The 25,713-nt window shown below is 41.5% G+C and overlaps 1 protein-coding gene across 2 annotated transcripts in view; it reads left to right on the top strand.

Annotated features, from left to right (window-relative positions):
• Positions 1–4,879: 4,879 nt before the first annotated feature.
• The window catches only part of GPC1 (glypican 1), a 285,536-nt gene continuing 264,702 nt past the window's right edge, over positions 4,880–25,713 (top strand). Inside the window, exon 1 of one of the 2 annotated variants that reach the window (XM_067538898.1) lies at positions 4,880–6,144. In XM_067538898.1, coding sequence (XP_067394999.1) covers positions 5,988–6,144 — 157 coding nt within the window. In that variant the 5' untranslated portion in view covers positions 4,880–5,987. Of the gene's footprint in view, positions 6,145–19,304; positions 19,324–25,713 lie in introns of those variants that run through there. The other variant, XM_067538901.1, reaches the window with a different exon arrangement.

The raw sequence follows: 25,713 nt of genomic DNA, 5'->3' as shown, positions 1-25,713 counted from the left end.
TGAGTATGCACTTTCTATCTAGTACTAATAGGAATAGAATACATTTCTTACTAACAGCTTCAGTGTCATTGTCCATGCTAATGCCAGCAGGATAAAGCATGAGATCCAACAGGAGAAGAAATCTCTTTCCAAAATTATTGGTCTCTGGGACATCGTCCTTCTGAATGATAAAAAGTGGGAGTGGTCTGATTACATTTTTGCAGCCACTGAGCAAAATCTTCTGCATGGTAATAGCAGGCTGAAATCAAGCTCCTGTATTCTGTTAACTTCTGTGCTGGTCTGAAGCTATTATCTACCATCAAGTTAAGCATTGCTCTTAAACAGGAACATCACCATTCCTATGTTGTGTCTATATCCTTAGATCACCCTGTTTCGGGGGGATCTTTAGAGAAAGTCATATCCCTAAAGGATTGAAATAAATGTCCTGCAGTGCTCTCAATTAATAGCAGTTTCTTCAATGCATTTTTTTTCTGCCTTCAAAACTTCTTTTTAGTGGGAAATCTGATTCATCTGTAGTAAAAGTATGATAACACAGGAGGGAGTCACTTTACAGTGATGTATTCCTTTCTTAAGTCAATATTGGTAAATTGGGTTGTCCTTTTCCAAGGGTACAATGGGATTACCATTGAATGATGTGATTCAGGATTTTCTACCTGAAATCTTGCATTTTTTCATAGTCTCAGTCTACAGAACACTACCACAGACAAAAGGATTTAAAATTGTATTTAAAGGGAGGTGATCTATTGGAAATAGTAAAATAGCAAGCTGGTTGCAACCTGCTATAGATCCATAGACTTCAAGGCTAAAAGGGACCATCATGATCATCTAGTCTGACTTCCTGCACATTGCAGGCTACAGAATCTCACCCACTCCTATAACAGACCTCTAACCTCTGCCTGAGTTACTGAAGTCCTTAAATAATGACATAAAGACTTCAAGTTACAAAGAATCCACCAATTACATTAGTTTAAACCTGCAAGTGACCTGTGTCCCATGCTGCAGAGAAAGATCAAAACCCCACAGAGTCTCTGCCAATCTGACCCAGGGGAAAATTCCTTCGTGATCCCAAATATAGTCGTAGTTAGATTCTGCGCATGTGGGCAAGACCTACCAGCCAGACATCTGGAAAAGAATTCTCTGTAGTAACTCAGAGCCCTCTCCATCTAGTGTCCCATCACCATCCACTGGAGCTATTTGCTGCTAGCAGTCACAGATCAGCTACATGCCATTGTAGGCAGTCTCATCATACCATCGCCTCCATAAACTTATTAAGCTCAGTCTTGAAGCCAGTTAGGTTTTTTGCCCCACACTGCTCCCCTTGGAAGGCTTTTCCAGAACTTCACTCCTCTGATGGTTAGAAATCTTCGTCTAAATTCAAGGCTAAAGTTGTTGGCCAATTTATATCAATTTGTTCTTGTGCTGACACTGGCACTTAACTTAAATAACTCTTCTGCCTCCCTGATATTTATCCCTCTGATGTATTTATAGAGAGCGATGGTATCTCCTCTCAGCCTTCTTTTGGTTAGGCTAAACAAGCCCAGCTCTTTGAGTCTCCTCTCATAAGATAGATTTTCCATTCATTGGATCATCCTAGTAACCTTTCTCTGCACCTGTTCTAGTTTGAATTCATCTTTCGTAAACATGGGTGACCAGAATTGCACACATATGTACTGCTTTCCTTGCACTCAATATTACATTGTGTATCTTATGTTTTATCCTGCTGGGTTTTCCATCTGTGAGGCCCACTGCCTCCTTTTTTCTTTCCCAGAAGCAAGAATTATTGGTTTTCCTAGACCTGGGGCCAGACTGTGCAACACTGAGGTCGATGATAGCTTTGCGATTGACTTCAACAGGTGCAGGATCCGACCTCTGGGAACAATCCCCAGATCTGCATGTCTTATAGAACAATATCCTTGATTAATAAACATAGACACACACATTCTGGAAAGGCTTAGCACTTCAGATGGACAAATGGCTTCCTTACTTAATCTCCTGAGATCAAGCTGGATTTGTCAGCTGGACATGGATCCTCTGACAATTTAAGGAGACTGTTTGATCTGATCTTCTTCTATCACCAAAATAATCTATCACTATTTCTGTGAATGCTGATAAAACTTTAGGTTGAGTGGAATATCTCATGATTTTTTACGAAGAAAGATCCAGTTAAAAAATAAGGAGCACCAGAGAGCAGGGCGAAATCTAGTAAATCCTGTAGATAACTGAATTAGACCTGATTCAACAAGACACATGTTCAGCTCCTGCTGTGCATAAGTCAGCTTGGAGGGCTTTCATGGTTTAGTATCGAAGTTGGACATGGCCTAGGAGAAGAGAAACAGGAAGAAAAGATACTAAAGGAAGCTCCTGACTTTGACTAAGATTTTAAATCCGAGGTGCCTGACGTTCTATTTTGTATCTTGTTCAGTCATTTACACTAGTGAAAAGTGGGTATAAAACACTAACAAACCAGAGTGTTGGCATTTTACATTCGCTTTATATTGCTGTAAATGGTTACACAAGTGTAGGGCAGCAGTTAATCAGGCTTAACATGGAGCAAGATCATCTGATTCTCTTCTCACATGGAAATTACACTTTTTGGGTCAGATACTTGGCTGCTGTAACTCAGTGTAGCTCCATTTTTGCACCAGCTGAGAATCTGGTCCAGGTAACTCCACTGATGTCTGTGTGGTTGTTCCTGATTTGCATCAGTTGAAGAGAAGAATCAGGCCCAATGTGTCTCAAAGTATATTCCTATGTAAACTTTTGTAAAAATAGATGAAGTTTCCAAACATTTAATGCCAAGGAGCTATAAACCCTTTTCTCTTTTCCTTTTCAACTTTTTTTTTTTTTCATTTTTGTTCTTATTTTGTGCCAGTTGAGTTGACCTTTCTATATCAACCTGCCACTTCTCAATGCCTGAATCTGCTTTTCAGGAGGCAGCACTTTGTCTGTGACTGACAAGTCCATCTGTGCCAGAATGGATTGTCTGTCTCTCTCTTTCCCTATGTTGTTGGTGCTCTCTGTTCTTTTCTCTCTCTATTCTGTCTACTCATCTTATGTTTTACTCTAGTCTTTTTCTTTGCTCTTCTGGTTCTATTTCTCTCCCCCCACCTGCTCTAAATCACTATTTTCCTTAAGTGACTGCAAGTTTCTGGAACCTACAAACGGGGTAACTGCTGTTTTCCTTTTCCACATTACTTCACTAACTCTATCTACTTGTTTAATTCAAAATGTTGAAAGAATCAGTGTTCACAAATTGACTCTGACTCTCAGATAGACACAGGGAAGAAGTTAATTTCCAGTATATTTTGCAAGATACAGTAAAGTACATTTCCATAATGTTTTGAAGATGTGTTTATTTCAAATTGTTTACAATGTGCCTATCCCAAATTCTTGGTGCATCTTCAAATGTTATCCATGAAAACCCATACAATCCCTTATCATTTTTATGTATTTAAATATGTTTTCTCAATGTAGTACATTATGTAAAGTTAGATAGCTCTTGCCTTGAAGATCTTATAATAAAAAGTGCATCTGTCTATTTATATGGCCCTCATCGTTAGTATCTAAACACTTCACTTTATGTATGTGTTAATTAATATATTCTCACAACAGCATGGAAAGATAAGTAAAGTATTATCCCCATTTTATAGATGGGTAACTATATCACAGAGAGTAAGTGATCTGACCAAGGTGACACAGGAAGCCTGTGACAACTGGTAATTAAACCAGTATCTCCTTAGACCAATCTAGTGCTTCAATTACAAGGTAATATGCATTGGGCTTTTGTACTCTGATCTTTTACACAGGAAATAGCAGAGTGAATCGAGAGAGTGCATGTTGCTACAGGTTTTGTTATCTTTGTCTTAGTTGTCCGTAACCGCTAGACCTCTACCTGTTCACAGAGCCAGGATGGGAAACAAAGAATCCCAAAGTCCAAAGTTCCAATCAAAAGTCAAAATTCTCTCCAGCCAATGGCTTTCTGCTTTACTTCTTGCTAGTTACTCCTACAGCTTCATTAGAAGTGGTCTGTGTATTGCAAATCTGAAGATGTTGGGTTCAAAAACCTGCTGATGCAGAAAGTTAGTGTAAGAATGATGGTGTAACTGCTGAAATGATTCTATCCTGTGAAACATATTTAGAAGTAAATGTACATGTGTTTAATGTGTGTTTTACTGCTGCATTTTTAGTGTTTATATTTTGGTTAATGGGACTGGTTCCTTCAGAAACACAGTGTGGCAGACCCTCTGTTTGAGACCATGAGTGAGAGAGTTTCTTATGTTTCCAGAGTTGAAATCCTGCCTGTGTAAAGCCCCAAAAAGGTCAAACAGCAAAGCCTGATTCTCAGAGGTGTAACACACTAACAGCTAAGAGGACTGGGTGCCTCTGGCTACTGCTAATGAGCTATAGTGCCTTTCACCTGAGAGTCACTAATTTATATCTTACTCATCTCAGCAGACATTATAAAGTGGGTCCCTCTAATCAGTGCTTAATTTGTAATGAAAGAGGGCTGGGGCTCAAGCAATTTTTTTTAAACTTTCATAACTGACAGGCAAGCACTGAAGCTATGAACGGCCAAGCTTAGAGGGGCTGGGTCTCAGCCCTGGTGCCCATTAAGCACTGGGGCTACTGGCTGGTGAGCCGTCCCCCAGTATCTGGCTGACAGGTGCATGCTTCAAGGGGCAAAGTGCCCCAACTTAAAGCTGGGGGAAGCAAACAGGGAAGTGGAGACCCTCTACTTGGGCATTCCTGGCCTCCCCCCCTTCTTGCTTAACAAGGGCAGGGTTGTTAGCTCCCAGGCCCTCACTGGGTTTCAAAATATCAGGAGGAGCCAGGTTAATGTCCTCGCACGGTTGAGCCTGGGCTAGCTCCCTCCCGGGAGCCAGCAGGGAGCGCAGGGTGCAGCGTGCATGCCTGGCTTTGCCTCACGTTTTGCGGACTGCTCCTGCCCGTGCAAGGGGCTGGAGGGCACGGAGCGCAGGCTGGGCCGACCCGGCTTTTTGCCGAGGGAGGCCAGGCTGCAGAGGCTGCGCGGCTTCGCCCTGCGCTCGGCATCAGCAGGCGGTTGCTGAACATGGCACGGGCGCAGGCTGCCCTCGCGCTCTGATGACCCGCTGCCTGGCACCAATGAGCAGGTGGTGGTGCGGCAACCCCTGCGTTTAAAGGAGCATCCCCGCAGCGGGGCGGGGGCGGAGCCCGGGGCCAAGGCAAGGCAGGGGGAGGGCCGCTCCCCGCCCTTGATTGGCGCAGGGGCTGCATGATGCCACGTCCGGCGGGGGAAGCCCTGCCTTGCCGAGGAGGACTCGGAGGAGCCTCCCCTGCCCCCGCCCTCTTTGCAGGTGGTGCGCTGCCGCTGCCGGGGACACGCGCGCTCGTCCGCCCTGCGCGCGCGCTGCTGATGCTCCAACCAGCGAACTTTGCACGGCCCGGCTGGGATTGATTCGCACAGCGGCAGCTAGTGTCGTGCCCTCACCTCCCGCCGGCAGCGCCTCGCGGGGATGCGCCCTCTGCGCGGCTAAGCCGAGCCTTTAAAGACCCCTGAGGGATCTGCCTCTCTCCTCCCCCGCCACAGCCCCCGTGCCCGGGAGCGCCTCGGTCCGGAGTGGCGGCGGCAGCAGCAGCCCTGTGAAGTCAGCCCCAGAAGATCCAACCCGCCCCCCCTTCCTCCCACTCTTCTTCCCAGAGCTGTTTGAAGTCACGGGCGCTCTCCGCAGACCTTGCGTCTCCCTGCCTCGGTCCCGTTGATTTTTGCCTGTGGGGTGGGGATTTTTTTAACCCTCCCCCGGCCTTGCCAGCCGATTTCCCCGGCGTGGTGTTGAGGGGGGCTGGCTGGGAGGCAGGGATGCTAGGGGGAAGGTGGGACTGAGCTTCCACCCCCCCCCAGTGCCGTGCGCCGTGTCGGCAGAGAGTCCGCTTTGTAGCGAGGGAGCGTCGGCGGGACCTTGGGCTCGCCCTTTGCGCTGCAGGCTCGCGGGGCTCGGCGGAGAAGGATGCATTTCTTCCCGTGGGGATTTTGGCTGCTGTGGGTCGCGTCCTCCTCGGCTCGGGGCGACAGTGGCAGCAAAGCGAAGAGCTGCGCCGAGGTCCGGCAGTTTTATGCGACCAAAGGATTCAGCCTGACCGGGGTACCCCAGGCGGAGATCTCAGGTGAGCCTCTCCACCCCGGACCCTTCCTCCGGAACGCCAGGCATCGCTCTGCAATGGCTCGCCCGTAGAGGGCAACCTCTGCTAGCAACCCGGCTCCCCAGCCTCCCTGCCCCTTGCACAAAGAGACTCCGCTTTGTCACGGTCGGTGGCTGGCTGGAAGGTGGTACTGAGGCAGGATGGTGCTTTGTGGAGCATGCAAACTGCTGGGCACCAGCTCCTGAAGTATTGGGCAGGCAGTAGGGCAAGTTCAAATTGAAGGCGATCCCCCCTTCTGTACAACACTCCAGGGCGTCTCCATCAGATTTCTAGGAAATGAACCCTCCAATTCAGCAGTGAGCCATCCAAATAATGGTGTGATTTTTCCTCTCTCCTTCACAGTTCCCCAGCGCAATTAAGTTGGTGTTTATTGCACAGGGAAGGTAGTCTGTTCTGGGGTGAGGAGGAGGAAAAAACATTTCTTGTAGGTTTGAGGTTTGGTGGGGGTTTTTTGTTTTGTTTTGTTTTAAGGAAGTGAGTTAAAAGTCAGGGAGTGGTGAAAAGTCAGACCTTAGATTTCTTCAGGAGGAGGACCTCCCCAGATCTGCCATACCTAACCCTTCTTAGCAATTGTGAAGTCTCCTGATATCCAAGGTTTTACTTGATTCTCTGCAGTTCAAATATTTTTAATGTGTTAATTTTAATTCAAAGGCTCTGAGATATCAGATAATCACTGTCTGGTTTTTTCTGTCATTATTGTACAGTTGCAATGATCTAGGGGATTTCGGTCAGAATTCAGGATAGTCAATATCCTATGAGTTTGGTTTCAAAGCTATAAAGTGTCACAAGGTTACAAAAGACAAGAATTGATTTTTTTCTAATCTTTTTTTTTGGATGAAAAACAACCTAAAAAGCATTTGTCAGTTAAAAATTAAAATGCAAGTAAAATGACCTTTCTCAGGTGTTTGAAACACACAAGTAACCCCAGCCAGATACTTCAGAGCTTATTCCTGCTACATATTGTATGTAGAATACAAACTGTTTGTTGCGGGTTTTTTTGGGCAAATACAGAGGAGTTTTCTTTCCTTTTCAGAAAATATCTAAAACATAAATAATATTTAAAAATCTGGTTTAGTTTTTAAAAACCTGGGGGAAAATATCTGCTGAGACTTGCATTTAGTTTGTGTTTTTAAAGCTTTGCCTAAGTTCTGATTCACAAACTTGTGACACATATCCGAGAGCTTTCTTGCTCACTTGTGGGAGCTTCCTAGTTCAGACAAAGCATAAGACATGGATGCACACATGCCAAAGCCAACCTACAGCGACATCTCAGCAAGACTGCAGTTTGTAGTTCATTTCTGAGCTGCAGAATATCTTATGTGTAGTTTTATCATTATTTGACATACACCTGGAGAAGGCTGAACTTTTTGTTTGTACAAATGTGACCTTTTTCTTTATCAAAGGTGGATTTTAAAGTAAAACTAGAGGTTTATGAGAATGAAATAGTGGAGAATTTCAAAACCATTTAAATAGAGGGCTTTTTTTTTTTTTTTTTTTTTTAAAGAAGGGCAATGAATACAGTTAAGCAAAAAGACCTTTTTCACATGATTACAAATTTCTGAAAGGGAGAGTTTAAATACGTCATGCAGCTTATAAAGCCTTCAAGGGAGTAACCATTTTAAGAAATATTGTCATTAGAAAGAATACATGGAAGTGGATGAAACCCTAAATGAAAGGATGGTACTACCGGCATCAGTCAGTGTTGGTCACATTTTACAGTTGTGTGAAATGCATTTCATAAGATATAAATAATTTGTATTCTCAGGTTCACTGTGTATAAAAGTTCTTGTTCCTAGAAATGCTGAGATCGGTAAAGAAATAAGAGGAGACAAATTTCTAGGAACCTAGTTTATTATTTGTAAAGAGTTACCAGCATTCCTGCTTGCAATCTTAAACAACGATGATTGGAATTATAGTGTCAAACTGTTTAACTTTGGCAATATATTATTGTAAACAGTGAAACTGTACAGATAAATATTGTTGTAAAAACTGGTGAAATGCACTGTAAAATGAACAAAGAAAATAGGGAGGAATACAGTCTTCACATGTGAACGTTCTGCTGATAGCACAGAATTGTGTACTTAAAAATACAAAACGAGAAGCGTTGATGTTCATTGGTGGGTGATTGTCATAAGTACTTCAAACTTCTTAGAATTTAGAAACTTTCATCTGTATTCTCTTAATATCAATGTAGCAGAGATAAAACATGAATGTATTTTACTGCAAAAATGCACATGGCAATGTCAATTGAGCACGAGTATATTGTCTATTCTTCTGGTTTGTTGACTATCCTCTGTACAGGATGTACTTATGGTTTAGATTATTTCAGATGAAGGGTCTTTTACATAAATTTATAGTGCAAATACAGACACCTGTGCAAGAAACCATCCATAACAGATAATATCTTGTCTGAAGAGACCACTTCACAGCATCTCCAAAGGTACTGGGTAGAATACAGCTCCACCTTTATTAGCAATCACTTACATTAAGCAACCAAATTTTGCTGTCCCTTTGAGTGGTCACTTAAATACAGTGAAACATGTTTTAGTTCAGCTGGCTGACCAGCAGTACATTACAAGACTTGTTACCCACTGTGATCTGTATGACAGAAATCTGATCAGCTCAATATTCCAGTCACTTCTGTAAATATCTACACAACAAACACTAGGAGCAATATCAGTTTAGTAAAAAATGCTGATTGGGAGTAGTTTATTGTAATAAACAGTCTGGCTCTGCTTTCACTGTAGTCCTTGTGAGAGAGGCTTCCCAATGCCAACCTTGCGGCTTGACAGAAAAAGTGCAAGGATTACCCTAAGGGCCACCAATTCTTCACTCTTTGGAGGAAACTACGCTTTATCCTCTTCCTCCCCAAGAGACTCCTACTGTTTTTCCTCCTTCTATAGTCTTCCTCTTTAGCAACGGAAGAACTTACTTTTTTGCCATCACTCCCAGCCCCATGGCTTTGGCTGCCAAGAGAGCACTGTGGATGGCTGCCTTGCTCCTGGATTGTTGGGACTGGCTCAAGAATTGTTTTGCTCTGATATCATTAAAGGGCCCTATCGTGCACTCTGTGCACCCCCAAACTCCTCTCGACTTCAGAAGAAGTTGAGGGTGCACCAGTCATGCAGGCTGTGACTTACAATGAATTAGCTGCATTTATGTTGGTTTTAGCACATTTATAATACACTTCATGCGTTTAATCTGCTTTTTTTAATGATTTAAAAGGATTATGACTAATATAAAAGATCCTTGGCTCAGTAGAAGGTAGTCCCTGTTTATGAGTGTACAAATCAGGTAGAGAAGCAGCTATACTGTTATGAGCTCAATAACATATACAGATCTGATGAAAGGGAAGAATCCAGACCCTGTGGCTTTCTCATGAAACATCTAGGGCGGGGTTTCTAATTTTACATTAATGTGTGTGCAATGCATTGAACACACAAACATTCTAAATGTCTGGTGCTATTATTAAACAACTTTTAGGAAGAGGGAAGGTGTTAAATAGCATGACTATGAAGTCAATGGCAAAACTCCCACACATTTAAAAAAAAAAAAAAAAAAAAAAAAAAAAAAGTCTACCTCTATCAATAATCTCTGAATCTCAGCCTCACCTCTGAGTCTCATGTAAATATCTGCTTTAGGGAAGATTTCTAAACTAAGGGGAGATGCTCCCTCCGCTTGCACATGTTGCCCTTTGCAACAGTTTACCAGGCCCACATCTACTGACTTGGTAACTGCCTTTGTCCAGCTTTCCTGCCATTTGGAGATTATTTCCAGGGTAGGACTCATTGCTGGAGGATGTATTGTCCTTTTAAACCCCATAAAGACCACAAAACAGTGTGAAATGACTAGGAGGTTAGGAAGGTGTACCACCCTTCTTTCCCCATCACCAGCCCAACTTGGGGTGCTCTGAGTTGAGTTGGTGCCTTTTACACAGATGCTTGAACAGGATTATGTTTTTAAACCTGGCTGCTGTGAGAGACCAATCTGTTGTTTGAATTGATTTACCCCAAGGCATCTCTTCTCAAAACATGCTTCCATCTCATGCCAGATGAGCCAGAGAGTGTATGTGATGGGGGTAGTGTAGCAAGATACAGAATTTATTTTCTGTGCCTTCTGAGCTAGTTTGAGTACCCACTCTTCAAAGCCGTTCCAAAGTATCACTTAACCCTATGCATTGCTGGCTCTTTAGTGTGAATGAGTCAGAACCACTTATTTTCTTCATCGCTCAGATCTTCTAGCCTCCCACAAACTGTTCTTGTGACTACATTATGCTCTTTGTGAGAGAAACATTGTCAAGTGTATGTATGAGAGTCATTGTAGGGATGTTAGCTAAATTAAGAATTGAGCAGTACTGTTCCTTTACTTCTCTGTACAGGACCTAACTTGATGGGGATTTGAAGATGTTATTGTGTTAATAACAAATACTGGATTTTCATTCTTTGAGTTTTTCTAGAGGCTTGCGGTAATAAAGCTACAGGCACAATGACTGGCAAAAGCTACAGCTGTGATATAAAGCAGTGGTTTTCAACCAGAGGTACATGTATCCCTGGGGGTACTCAGAGGTCTTCTGGGGGTACATCAACTCATCTAGATATTTGTCTAGTTTTACAACAGACTACATAAAAAGCACTAGTGAAGACAGTACAACCTATAATTTCATACAATGACTTGTTTATGCTGCTCTATATACTATACACTGAAATGTAAGTACAGTATTTATATTTCAATCTGTTTTATAATTTTATGGTAAAAATGAGAAAGTAAGCAATTTTTCAGTAACTGTGCTGTGACACTTGTATTTTTATGTCTGATTTTGTAAGCAAATAGTTTATAAGTGAAGTGAAACTTGGGGGTACGCAAGACAAATCAGACTCCTGAAGCAGATACAGTAGTATGGAAAGGTTGAGAGCCACTGATACAAGGAATAGAATGTGGGACTTTCTGTTCTCCAAACACAGATCTCTGCCACTTGATATCAAGGTGAATCTTCATTGGCTATCAAGAGTAGTAGCAGGGTTTATGTCATCTTTGTGTTGTAGCTATAGGTGGATGACCATGATCATACATGGTTAGCATTAGTACTGTAACATGCTAGCTAAATTCACTTACCAAAAATCATGTAACTGCTGGTCTTGTTATGAAGAAATTAGAATAGCTGAAAAATTGTCCTGGTCCTGCGTACTTATGTCCAATTTGGTAAGGATCTTGGTATGAATATTGGAGCAGGTTTTGGTTGAATTTGATCTTTTCTATGCCAATGTCGTTTTTAAAAAATTAACATGTCTACATGTTTTCTGCTTGGTGATTATTCTATTATGTTCTCGATACAATATGTGCACACACAATTGTCAAAATCACACTTATGGAGTAAAAGGAGCTCCCTCTGGTGGCTAATTAGACACCTAGTTCCCATAACTTTAAGCAAAGACTGTGCCCTACTGGAGTGAGGCCCCGATTTTGAAAGGTATTTAGGTGTTGCTGTGCTCAGTGTTGCCACACCTAACTGATTTAGGAGCCTAAATCTTATTTTCAAAAGGGTTTTAAGCTCCAAACACCAAGGTCTTCAAAGATATTTAGGCGCCTAACTCCCAATGAAATCAGTGGGCTTTGTGTGTCTAAATTCCTTTACAAAGAGATTGAGGCCTCTGAAGGTATGTCTGTGTAGCAGCTGGGAGGTGTGTACCTAGCTCAGTTAGCTAGCTCCGCGCACACAGCAGTGCAGGTGGCAGAGTGGGCGAGGCACCCACGTCCCCTCCCGCCCAACCCTCTGGGCACATACTGGGTGGCTAGCCTGAGCCACCACCCATGCTGTCATGACCACACTGCTGTTTTTAGGCTCTAGCTCAAGCAGAGATAGCATGAGAATATCTACCTGAGCTGGGAATTACACCTCCCAGAGGCTGTGTAGACATATGTGGAGTCAGTTAGGCGTTGCAGTACTGAACAGAGCAATTGCAAAATACACTTAAATATTAGGCTCGAAGTGCTTGCCTAGTTCATATTGGAAATCTAGAAGGCTGTATATTCAAATGTTCAAGTTTTGGGTTTTTTTTTTTAAAGGATTTGCCTTTCTTTCAGTGTGATATGGATGACTAAGTTCTCACCACATAATTATCATTATCAGCTGCGTCTGACAAAAATATTTCAACAGCTCCTTTTGTTGGAGAAGCAAAACACGGTTAAAGTCTGATTCCCCTCCCCCCCCCCCCCCCCCCCGAAAATTTGCATGCACGTATAGCTTTAATTCCTTTTGTTTGAAATCCATGGACTCTCCTCTTTGTTTCTTTCCCCTCTGATCTTGCCACGTGACTGTTCTGTTCTCTTGGCTTTTACTAGAGAGTCTAATAAAATCAGTGAAATCTCAAGACCTATAAATATGTTTGATCAGAGATGGGCAGTTTTTAGATGATAGAGCTGTTAGCTTTGGCTGGCCTGAAGCAGGTGTTTCTCTATTTTGCCAGTTGCATTCATGGGACCATATATAGACTCAGTCTTGTGGCTGATTTAAATAGTTAGCTGTGATTGTGATTTTTTTTCTTTAAAAAAAATAAGTTGTTGACTTTGCTATGGAAAGACTATATTTTCTTAAATCAAAATAGTAATTATTAAAAATAGAGAGTTTGAAAAATCTGCCTTATTAGAGTATGGGGGCCTAATCTAACTAGCAGTTGCTGCTGGAATCAGTGGATTATTACTTGTATTGTAGAAGCACCTAGGATATCCAGTCACGGACCAGGATCCCATTGTGTACAAACACTGAACAAAAAAATGGCCCCTGCCCAGACTTCCTTAAAGTCTAAGTAGTAGTACTGACCCTGCCACGTGACAGGGTTCTTACGTAATGTGCCTAGGGCCAGGTGATAAAGTGCTGTCTCTTGACAACATTTCTGTGCATTGTTTATTATTGCACTGTCATCTTCCTCAGCATTCTCATAGCTTGCTTCAGAGTTCTCATGTGAGCTTATGAAACTGGGGCGGAATGGCTATCGGGAGTGGGGAGCCACTTTGGATCTAATTGTGTCATTAAACTTGGGAATTTCAAAGGAGCCTGTTTGGTGCCCAAATCCCATTGAAATTCAATGGCATGTGGGTACTGTAGTTCCTTAGGCTGCTTTGAAAACCCAGATTCTATTTGCCATTTTCTAGCCTGGCCTCTATTTTAGATAGCGCTTGTATTGGTAGGCGTTTTTTCTTCTTTCCAATGTAGCTGCTTTAGTGCATTTAGGGTTATAGATCTTGTGCTGAAACATGCAGGTGCGGGTAGAAAAAGCAAATATTCGGCAAGCAAGTAGCATCATTTATTATGTAGGTAGTAAGAGGACATTCTGTCCTGAGGCACATTTAGGCACTGGTAACTACACACACCATGATGATTAAACAGGGCATGGTTTCCTGGGGAAAAGGGTGTGTCTAGCTTACAAAATGGTGTATACATGAATTACACCTGCTCGGAAGAGCAATGGGAGATTATTGCTTGTGCTGGAAACACAGAGCACGTACCTGCCAGTCCATGTGGTGTGCATCTGTTTGCTTGTAACATCTGGGTTTAGCTCTGCTTTTGATTAGATGTGAAATGTCCTCAGTATTTTTTAATCTGTTGCATTACAATACAAGTATACCAAATTGCACAAAATTCACTATTCTTGTGATAGATATGAAATAATTTCTCCCTGGTAAGGTTTTGGTTCTCCTTTGGAAGAACTGAATTCAGAGTTTCTCTGGAATGTTTAATTTCTGTAGTGTGATGCAAATAAAAGTTAAGAGGTGGCTATATGATATAAGTTTTTTTCATCTGCCTCTTAAATTTTGTTCACAGAGTAAATCATTTTAGAAGATTCTATTTTGCATGATAGCCCATAAGAGAAGCAAACAAGGCTATACTGTACATTAGCAAATAAATTTCCAAAGTGCTGGTTAGTGTGATTGTTGTTGAATCTTGGATAAAAATTCACCCTAATCCTATTTTTTTAAATTATTAAATCTCCATAATGTTACTGACACCTTCTGTTCCACCCTGCAGGGGTCCTCCTAAGATGTGCGCACCCCATTTGTTCCTTTGATTAGACTAAAATACTCTGAGCTATAAGTATACCTTTAATCACCAAAACACATCTCTCTTTTTGAACACAGAACCGTATCTTTGTAATCACTTTCTGTGACCCGTGTACTGAAATCCTGGATGAGGGAAGGATGCTGTCCTTAGAGACATCAGACCTATCTGTTCTCTTATAGTGATTATATTCTGGTCTAACTCCATTGCTTTCAGTGGAGTCTCTTGGCTTTACACCAGAGTAATTTAGATCAGAATCATGCCCATCATTTTCAGCCCTTACGAGTCCAATCCTGCAGATGCTTGCTTATTGGGTCTAGTAATGAAAGGGGAAGGATGGCCCAATGGGTTGAGTGCTAACCTGGGGCTTAGGAGAAGCAGGTTCAATTCCCTGCTCCATCACTGATTTCCTTGTGACCAGGGGCAAGTCTGTTGTTATCGGCATCTTTTAAAAATCTGCCCATTTGTGCCTCCATGTACCATCTGTCCTATGAGGATAATAGCACTACCTTTCTCTCACAGATGTTGTGAGGGTAAATACATTGAAAGATTGTGGGGTGCTCAGATACTACTTGAGATCACTCATTGTGGTCAACACTATGTTTGAAAGTTAGTGTTTGCAGGAACAGGGCCTTGTTTACTGTCCTGTTGGGTAGCGACTCTTCTCTGGTAGTTAACTTCCTCTCCCCTCCCCTTCCAAACTCTGATTAAAGGAAAGATTTCCTTTTATTTTTTTCCTTTTAAAATATGAAGTCCAACTCCCTTCTCCCTATCTTTATACACTGGCATCCAGAATCAGAATGTGGTGTGCCCGTGATATGCCTTTAAGTAACATTTGATTCCCAGAGGATCAGATTACTTCCATTGACAGTTTGTTCTGTGAAAAATAATGAAGCTGTAGATTGTAGACACTTAAATTGCTTGTCTGTACACAACAGAACTGCAAGTTGGGTCAGTGACTTCTGCCCAATAATGGGTTTTCATTTTAGTTCCAATTTTGCAGATATAAATTCCTTTTTAAAAAAATTCTGATTTGAATGAGCAGTGTATGCTGTGTGATGGTTGTCCAAAACACACTAGTTCTGTTTTTTAGAAAATACATTAATCACAATTATGTTGACTGTATGGACATTGTAAAGCTAATTTTTTTTTGTTGGTCTTTTCATATACAACACAGTATGAATCAGAAGTATAGCATTACCCTATTGCTATAAACTCCTATACTGGCAGTGTGAACAAATTTTTTTTTAAATTACTATGCAGTTTACTGAAGCACTTTTTTAAAGAAATATTTAGTATGGTTTAAATGAGCAACATGATCTCACTTATGCAACATTCAATACTTTATATGATTAAAATACAGATGCTGTATGACATAGTTTTGATTGGCAAAAAATAGTATTTTATAGAATTGTGAAACTATACTATATAATTTTGTCAAAGTTTCTATTTACACGAGCGTCTTGCTTTCTGACTGAGGTGGGGGAGAGGACAAGGAAGAAACTGAAAAGCTAATACTTTCTTCTTTCAGTCTGTTTCTGGATGGAGGAAAAGTACAATAAAAGAGTGTGTTTGGAAATTAAGCTTAACTGTACAGTTTGTATAAAAACTGAAAGGAATTCATGTATTTTAGTCTCTCTTGAGACTCCTGAGTGTTGACAATATTAAACTGAGGGCAGTTTTTTTTCAACTTGTGCCACTCCAGTAAAGTCTCTGGGGTTGCACTGGCATAACTGGGGCTGAATTTGACCTAGAGAGTTTCATGCAGGCTAGAAAGGATATTAACTATGTCAGCATTTCTCTAGATCCAGCTGTCTCAATAAATGAGTTAAATTACAGAAAGAAGGTCTTGTGGTTGCTTGGATAGATGTGGGAGTAAGGAAATCTGGGTTCTGTTCCCAGCCCTGAGGCCCCAGTTTTCACAGGAATGCATGCAAGTCACTTCATTTATCTCTCTATTACTCAATTTCCCCATTTGTAAATGTTAAATGGGGAAGATATTTCTTAATTACCTCATAGGAAGTGGGATGATTGTTGTGCTTAATTTATTTGATTGTAGAATACTTTGAGATGCCTAGATGGAAGACACTATAGAAGAGCAAAGTGTTGCACTCTTTCAGACATAGCTGCTTGGCTTTACCTAGTTGTATGAGTTTAAAATGGTTATATAACCATTTCCTAATTTACAAAGATCTGTTTGGCTTTGCTGCAGAATTCCAAATAATCCCTGCAAAACTCCCTCTTTTCATTGGTGGGCGGTCTCCTATAAGCTTCCATGTCGTCGGAACAGAGTATCTTTATTCAATTGGATCTCTACAGCCAGATTGTAGCTTTAATACACCTACTGTGAGTTTGAGGGGGGGTTGCACTGTCAGGGGTGGACTTCCCGCCAACACATCCAGAATTTCACTGGGGCTGAGGCTATGCTGGAGTGAGAGCTCTGCCCACTTGTACTGGTTCTGCTCTACTGCTGGCAACCGTAGCGGAGTGTGGGAGTGAGTCTGTGTTTGTTCTTCCATTCACCTTTGGCTAGAGCTGCTACCACCACCAAGAGAGGCCTAGTGAACCAATCTTTGCAAAGGGTAATGCTTGACTTGAAGTCTCATTGAACTTAATATTAGAGTTAAGCACATGCATAAGAATAGGCTGCCATCCTGCAAAGCGAGTATGAGGATGATGGTGTAGTGTAGTCCATGAAGAGAGAGCAAGCGATGGGGAAGGCTCCCTGAATCCTCATCCTGTACCTCTTTGCAGCTGATCTGTACAGGTGCCTATCTGCTCTGTCGTGCAAAACATGTTCCTGGGTTCTCTGGTTCTCTCTCTTTCTACTTTGCATTAAGATTTTTATAGTAGTTGCACCTGGATCTGGGCTCTGGCATGCAAGTTTATTTGATCAGGTACTGGGAATTTTCAGCATTCTTTAATAATAATAATAATAATTAATAATAATTAATAAATCAGTGACCAGATGACTGAGTAAAGGCAGATCAGTTTGTAAATCTTTGCAACACGCTGGCAGCAGTTAAGCACAGAAGGAGTTTGGATGTTGGAAATGTTAACTAAATTAATTAATTTGGGTAGTGTTAATTTGTATTACATGATGCATGACTGTTGCTTGTTAAATATACAAATCCAGGTTGAACACATTGGTTGCCCAGATCAAACAGTAGTAATATTAAGCTACAGAATTTTAGTAGGTGACCTACATGACACCAGGTTTATCAAGTTAGAGGTGGTAATATGGTACTGTAAATTGCTTATTTAAAGTGATTTCCCTGAAAAATATGTGATCCGTTATGGATTATAACGGAAGTGGACTGCCCAAAAAAGCCACTGGGCTATTATGATATATACTGATTTGTACTCTCCAGTGCCTATATAGGCATGCACTTTTCTAAGAGAGCTGGTTATAGAGGTTTTTTAAATAAAGATTATTATACAGTGTGAGTGTTGCTAATGAAGCCCATACTCTACCCTTGATTTTTTTTGTACTAAAGTCCCATTGATATCAATAGCAATTTTGCTCCCAAAATGGATGGAGAATATGGCCGCTTGAAAGGCTTCACGTTTCTATTGTGTAAAATAATCTCAAAACAGCGGGTATGGTTTTTATTGACAATGGGCCACATGCAGTGCATGAGCTATATATAGGCCTGTGATTTTAGCACCATGGCTGGGAAGGGAATTATGTGGTCCAGGTTTTTGTATCGTAGACTCCACAGAGTTTATGATCCCAGAAGAGTTTCAGAATGAGAGAGAGGGATGTGGTCCACATATTTAAGCATTTGCCTTCCTCTTTCTATACACCTTCTGTTGTTGGGATTAATCACACTCATGACAGCTGTACGGGAGTTGATCACCCACCCCTCAGCTGGCTGTTAACACTGCAGCTTTATTGTTCTTTTGTCTGTGTGAAAAGTATTCAAGGCTTGAATTTGATACCTATTGTCTCTTGAGGAAAAAAGTCCTGTAGTAATTAGATCTGCTCTAGGATAAAGGTGAGCAGTTATATGCAAACCAGAACCATGTGGGCAATAGTTTAGAGGACATCTTGGTTTTTCCTCTGTCCATAATTACTGCCCTTTCTGGTCATAGAATCATTTCAAGTCTCAGATGTTTCCATGATGCAAAAATAATTTTGCTATGGAGATCACTGCCCATTGCTGACTCTGCTGGTTTTGCTCCTCTTGGATTTTCCTGGAAAATACAAACCTACAAACAAATGTTTGAAGCATTCTTTTCAGGGTTAATTATAGTAAATTTTTAATTTAAATCTGCCCAGGTGCTAACAAATGTAAATGAACAAAGACTACAATGAGAATTAGCTCTTAATAGAGTGAATGCTTTCAAACTCAGGGCACATTTCAGTATTTTAAACCAAGAAAAAGAAGGAGCTACTGTTTAATGTGCAGTAGTATTTGCTGCAGTATTCTGGGTCAGTTGTCTGGGGGTTTGAGTTGTGTCCTTATAAGTAACACTGCACTCTGTATTGCATTGAAGCAATCTCCTGTCAGCCATAAATTAAATATTTTTCCCTGTTTGTAATACGTTAAATGGCAGCACTTAGGACTGAAATCCCTAAATATATCTGCAATATGACTGGTGTATGTATATCCAGTATTAGTAATACCCTATATTATCATGCCATTACTAGTAGATTTTCATGATATTACAATTAGAGTATTCTCTATCCTTTTGCCAGCAAGAGGAATAGACTTCTGAAATTACCTTGCTCATGTAGTCTGAACGTACAGCACAGTTGGTATTTTTTAGTACTTGGTTTTGTGTGTCATGGCAATAATGGAGTTCATTTAAAAAATCCAGTGATCTTACATATATGATGAGAACCCCAGAAAGCAGCAACAGCAAAAAGTGAGAGAGAGAATCAAGTGCCAGAAACAAAACACTCAACCCTTTGTTCTGTTAACTTGCAGATGATGGTGACTGGTAACATTTCATAAATAGAATGCAGAAACCCTGCAGAAACAAACAAACAAAACCCCACCTTGTTTGTTAGATGAAAGTTAAGATTGAGATATAAGCTGGGACATTGAGAGAACCACATCCTTAATGAAGGTCTTTTGGGAGTTGTAAGAAAGTCCATCCTTTCATTACTATACAGCATTTTTAATTGGCAAAATTTAAAAACCTTTTCTAAGTTTATTTTCTTTTTGTAATGGGTCTGAAATATACACCATGAGAACTTGAGATCAGAGTTCCATTTTCTGCTCTGACACAGACTTCTGATGTGAATTGGGCAAATTGCTTAATTTCTCTGTGCCTTTGTTCCCCATCTGTCAGTGGGGATAATAAAACTTCCTCTGTGTTGTCTATTTATATTACAAGCTCTTTGGTACAGGATCTGTCTCCTTCTGTGTGAAATATATAGAACCTTGCACAGTGGAATCATGATCTCCTTTGGGGCCTCTAGGTCATATTGTCATAAAAAAATAATAAACAATAACATCGCTTTAGGGTCAGATTCTGCCAGCCTTATTTATTATGAGCAGAGTCAATAGGGCTTCTTACTTATGGAAGAGAATTCCAGATTACTCAATCTGAGTAAACTCTCTGACATTTGTTGAACAGATTTATGGGCATGTTGTTGGGCTGTATTGTTTTTGTTTTATCATTACTTATTGATTTCAGATATCCAAACAATTTACTTAGTAAGTGAGAAAAGACTAAATTCTTCTAATGTGTGCTTGTTTGTTTTCCAATAATCTCCAATTCATTACTCTACATTTAATTCAATGGGTGATGAAATCTGGTCATTGTGTGGTGGAAAGGAACTGTGTTAGAGAAAGTAGAAATCATACATTTGGGACAAAATAAAATTGGACTCCATGCATCCCCAGATGAGTCAGGAGCCAAAATTCTAGAGTCCTTGAATAGTTAACTGTAGAATGGAGAGTCAAGTTTAGTCACGAGGAGTGCAGATGTCACCTTTGCAGCTTTGAATGTAGATTAACACTTATTTTAGTTGGTTGCATGCCTGGAGTTGCATTACATTTGTTGCATTATTTTTAGCGAGTTTGGAAGCCACCAAGTATGTAACCTGTTGGTTTTTATCTTGATACAACACATGAAATTCTATTAGACACTAAGTGAATCTTAATTATTACAGACAGCTTTTCAGTATGAAACTATGGTAACATTTAATGTGACAAAATACTTCTTGCAATGAAGTTAAACAGTTTATTCTTCCCATATTAAGCAGAGCCGGGGGATAAATAATTCATTCAGTGGTAGTGGCAGTATGGTTTCTGACTCCATGCTGGTAAAAGCAAATGCCACATTGTAGTAGTAACAAATACTGCATGCTTGTCGTTCTTCTTTTTTAATATTTCCTTTAATTTTTATTTTACTTTTCATTCCAGTCAACCAGATGTAACAGATGTTAGTCATGTTTCTTAATGCATTACTGGACGGTGTTCAGAAACTGTCGTGATATACATGTTATCATAATCTGAAAAGAATAGTATATATACAGATGCCTAGTAGCAATAGTCATTTTGTTTTCAAAGCATTAGTTCCACTCAACCCGGTTGGCCAAGTTACTTGTGGTGCTTTGTAACAAAAATTTAAAATACAGTAATTTTTTTAAGCACTATTTACCAATTAACATAATAAAAACCTCCTCCTTTGACTATAAAACAGAAAATTAGATGGGATCTAACACGAGGGGGAGGGGGGAACAATAAATGTAAGCTCAGTAATGATTATTCTAAAAATTAATATCACCATTCACCCTTTGCTATCTGCTATTGTGTTTATATATGCTGATTCATAGGTGAATGACTGTATATCTACTCTGCAGCTATTTGTGCGTGCACATGCGGAGAATGAGAATAAGAATGATTCCTTGACTTCCCCTTATCATCAATTTTTGCCTGGGTTAAGGCTCTGAAAGCAGACCTTGAGGGTTTGCAAATACACTTGCTGTTGGCAGAAATATAATTTTCCTATCAGTCTATTGATTAGCTTTTTCAGCTAGACTAAAGCAAAGAGAATGGAGACATTTCGATAGAAAAACATACAGCACTGCTTCTGAACTGGCAACATTTCACAGAAAGCTTGGAACTTGTGCATTTGTCAAAGACTTGCATGAAAAGTTTATTATTGGGTTGCTACAATATCCTGCCCAGTCATCAAAGGAAGACAGCTGAAGGCACTCTCAGCATCAAGTTCATGTTATGCTATCCTAGAAACAGCAATGCCAGCACCAGAATGCTAATTTGCTTTAGTGTTTATACTCTAGACCTTCTTTCATTTACTCCCAGGGAGGGATTTTTACTTGTCCCTCATTACCCACACAGCTCCTCTTAGTTCCGTGTTTGTATAAAGAGGAGAATATAATGCTTCCAAATTTGCAAATCATAGTTAAATTTCTGTCAGCTTTGGCAGTTAGAGTTTCTGGTAACTCTCATAGAGACAATCTGGTTTTAATTTAAAACCCTCCCTGAAGAAAGGAAAAGCTGGCAGCTGAGAGATTCAGCAGAGTGTTCTTATGTGATGCTTCTGTCTTTCCTTAATTTCTATTATTTGTGTTAGCATGAGGAAAATCTGTTCATTGAAAAAATACCCCTGAATTGGCCAAGAATGCAGGGATGCAGTTCTGCAGTTACCACATGTACCAGTTCTGCAGTAAATCAGGATTTCTCATTTGATGAACAGTTCTAATTAAGCAAATAAAGACTGCTTACCTTGTGCTTAACACAGTCTCTTTGCTGCTTTTCATCTGATTGAGCGGAGCAGAGGGTAGTGCTCAGATAACTATTTATTCAGCAAGCCAAAGTGCAGGGAGTCTGAGGTTCAGCCTTAAGCCTGCTTGCAACATTGGAGGCGGAGCTGGACCTGTCAGTCACTGACGAGAGCCTGCCTCATGCTCTCTGCCTGCACAGCAGTAGTAAGGTGGGAAACGGGCTTCATGTTGTAGAACTTAGATTTCTCTTTTGTCTTAGATGTCATTCAACTTGACCTGCCTAAAATGAATATATTGGGTCCTTGCTTGGCTCTTCAGGTCTGGTAGTCCTAGAATTTGGCATAGTATTCTTCCCTTGGATTGGAACAAAACTTTCTCCAAAGGTAACTCAGCAGTTAGTCTCCCCTCACAGCCTTAGGGCATGTCTTCACTGGGAGCCATTTAGTACAAGTTACTACACTTGACCCGGCATTGCTTGAATGACAGCAACCACTCACTCAATAGCACTCATGCTTCATGGAGCCATTGGATCAGCAGAATGATTGAGTTAATAGCTGATGAGTTGTGCTAACTGGAGTTGTAGCTGCATGTGCACTGCATTACTAGCTTGGGTATCAGCAGCACTACAGGTTCAGCCCATACCTCCTGACAGGCCAGCTAGCTCGAGTTTAAGGCACAGATATTTCTCAGTGTGGCTGGGATTTGGGTTAGGGGCAACACTTGCGTTACACCTCAGTCTGATGCTGCAGTGAAGACAAACCCTCAAAAGCAAGGGGCCATGGTGGAAAAGTTTCTCTCCTCCTTGGTGGATACCTCTACCTTTTCTGCAGCTGACACCAAGAATCGGAGACGGCAGCCTCTGACAGAAAGGACTGCTTGAGGCCTCTGTCTGCTGGAGTGAGGTGGGCTAAGGAGGAATGGGGAAAGTCAATGTTACACCAGCTCTGAACTGAGTTTCCTGACTTTTGTTAGTTTTGTAACATAATCTTCCAGGACCACTTCTAAGTTGACTGAGGCCTTGTCTACACTACAGAGTTTTGTTGACACAAATTACACTGGCGTACAGCCACCACTGTATTTGAACCACTGTTGCATGTCCTCACTACGCCCCGTGTGTCAGTGGAGAGCATTCATACTACCAGCTCTTGCAGTGACACAGGAAGCAGTGCACTGTGGGTAGCTGTCTGACTGTGCAACTGCACGCAGGGTGCTTTGGAAGAGTTTGCAATGCTTCATAGGGCAGGCACAGCATCACATGAAGGTTTCGGAATCCCATCATTCCATGGGCATCCTACTAGAATGACAGCCGCTTCTGAACTGCCCTGTCAGCCGAACTGCCATTGCTGACCACAAACACAAGAAGCCCACAGAAATGTGAGAGTGGGGGAAGTGTGTGTGTATGTATTGGACAGTGAGTGTGGTCTTTTTAAGTTCAGACAGCAGCCGGAAGCAACCAGTCCTGAGGCAGAAGCTGATGCACATGCAGCTGGTGTCACCCTGTTCCCTCACCCCAGCTCAGCAGAGACCTGTATGCCGGCGGGGGGAATGGGGGCACCCCAACATCAGCTCCCGCCTCCCTCCTTGGCTCTGCACAGCCCATCAGGAGTTTCTTCCTCCTCCTCCAGCGACAACCCTACTGCCTGCATGCCTGCCATAGGAGAGCAGGGTTGATTCCCTCCGAGTTCTCCCACAGCTTTGCCTCCCCACAGACCCAGGAGAATGATCCACCCCCGCCCCTGTAATGCAGACAGCATTGCATTTACTGCTGGGAGCTGGCATGCTCAGCTAGGCAGTAGCTATATGAATTCTCCATGCTGAGCAATTTCATAACTTCATAGGGCTTTGAAAGGGGTGAGTGCCTGCCTGTGTCGCTGGAATGCAGGGCAGTGCAGCAGAGTTCAAAACAGTGAGCAGAGCAGTCAGCGTGGACATTGTGGGATAGCTTCTGGAGCCCAGTTACAGCACACAACACATACACTGACGCTTTGTCACTCTAACATTGCTGCTAAAAGCGCTACGCCTCTCATCGAGATGGTTTTATTTTGTTACCAGAGCAGGAGAGTTTTGTTGGCTTGGGGAGCATAGTAGTGTATACCCCATTGTTTTGTCACCAAAAGCTGACTTTTATCGACAAAACTCTGTAGTGTAGACCAGCCCAGAGAGAGTGTCTGTCATCTGCTTCGCGCACCTGGTAGTTTCTGAATTGCTTCCAGAAGTTTTTTGCACTAGCTGTAGAGGAAGTATGGTGGTAGTTGATGCACAGCTCTCTGGAAAACCTCTAAGGTCCAGAGAGACACCCTCCCTGTATATAGATGACCGGAAACCAAGATACCCTTTTGGATGTAGAAACCAGAGAGGCTGAGGAATTCAACAACCAGAATAGAGTAGTCCTAGATTGGCTTGGTGATGAGTGACTGCTGTGATCGAAATGCTGTATTCCGGCAATACCCTATTAGATCAGACACCTCGATCAGTGGTTTTCAACCTGTGGTCTGCGGATCCCTCCGTGTTCCCAGACTAAGATTTCCAAAGGTGTCTGCACCTCCATTTGAAATTTTTTAGAGGTTTACAAATGCAAAAAGGTTGAAAATCACTGCCCTAGACAGTAGCCTACTTAGCCTATGCCTAAAGTTGTATCAACACCACCTCATTTAATAAAAAAGAGAGGGAATATCTCCTTCATAGCAGCGGAAAAATTGACATAAGATATTTAGAGTTATGAGCTAATGAGTAATATATTCAAATTGAAAGATTTCAGATTCCACCCTACAAAGAGATGAAAAAAGTATATTTTACCTTATTAGATTGTAGTGGTTTCTTCTGAGTGTTCCTGAGTGTGTGGGTGGGAGGAAGATTTGTTTGCTTGGTTTTAAAAAGGTTTTATAATATTTTTATAAGTAAGTTTGTATCTGTTTTCATAGCAAAGTGTAAAATCCTTATGGAAATTACTACTGTACTTTTGTATTATAGCTTCAGTTTTACCCCTCTTACAATTTTTAGTCCACTTTCGGGTGGAGACTTTCTGTGCCTGGAGCAAATTTTGAAGGCTGAGCTCTAAGCCCTGTTTTACAGGAGATGGGGATCTAACGAAAACGCTGACTATCCTGAACTACAGCAGTGCTGCCCAGTCTCAGCTACCATGTGAGTAGCTTGTAGGAATAATTTTGGGCCAACTTCTTGGTCAAAATCTTCTACAGATTTAAAGGGATTGCAGAAGCAGTCCTGTCCAGTCCTCCTCAGCCAGCGTAATAATAGGTGTGATGTGAGGCCCTGAGGATGGCAATTGTAAAATAGCTGAAAAAACAGGGGCAGCTCCAGTGTTCCAAGAGCAGCACAGAAGTATACTGCCCGCTCATCACACACATGCATTCCCGCAGCTTGGGACAGAAGTGTACAGGAAGAAGGAAATTCTAGTCTCATTGCTTCCTGTCCCAATTAGACTTTTTTGCCTTGGAATTTTAAAACCTAACCCTGCTGGGTCATCCCTATTTTTAGATTCACAGTGTCTGACTAAACTAGTTGGGCACATAAAATACTTATACATTTGCATGCCTACATAGAATGTGCAATTACCACGTATACATGTGCAAACAGGTATCAATGTATTCAAATGGCCATAATTATCCACACTGATTTTTGCAGTAATTGCACACCCAACTTAGGTGTGCAAATGTGGCCTCCTTGGTGTAAAAATGTCACTTGTGCTAAATTATATATGATATGTTCTTGTCATTCCCTCCCCTCTCCTCCCCGCCCCCAGCCACTGGGTCATGAC

The sequence above is a fragment of the Emydura macquarii genome, unplaced genomic scaffold (genome assembly GCF_026122565.2).
Source record: "Emydura macquarii macquarii isolate MOO-44397 ecotype Brisbane River unplaced genomic scaffold, CSIRO-AGI_Emac_v2 contig_499, whole genome shotgun sequence".
NCBI classification, from domain to species: domain Eukaryota; kingdom Metazoa; phylum Chordata; order Testudines; family Chelidae; genus Emydura; species Emydura macquarii.
This window is presented reverse-complemented; position numbering and strand designations above follow the sequence as displayed.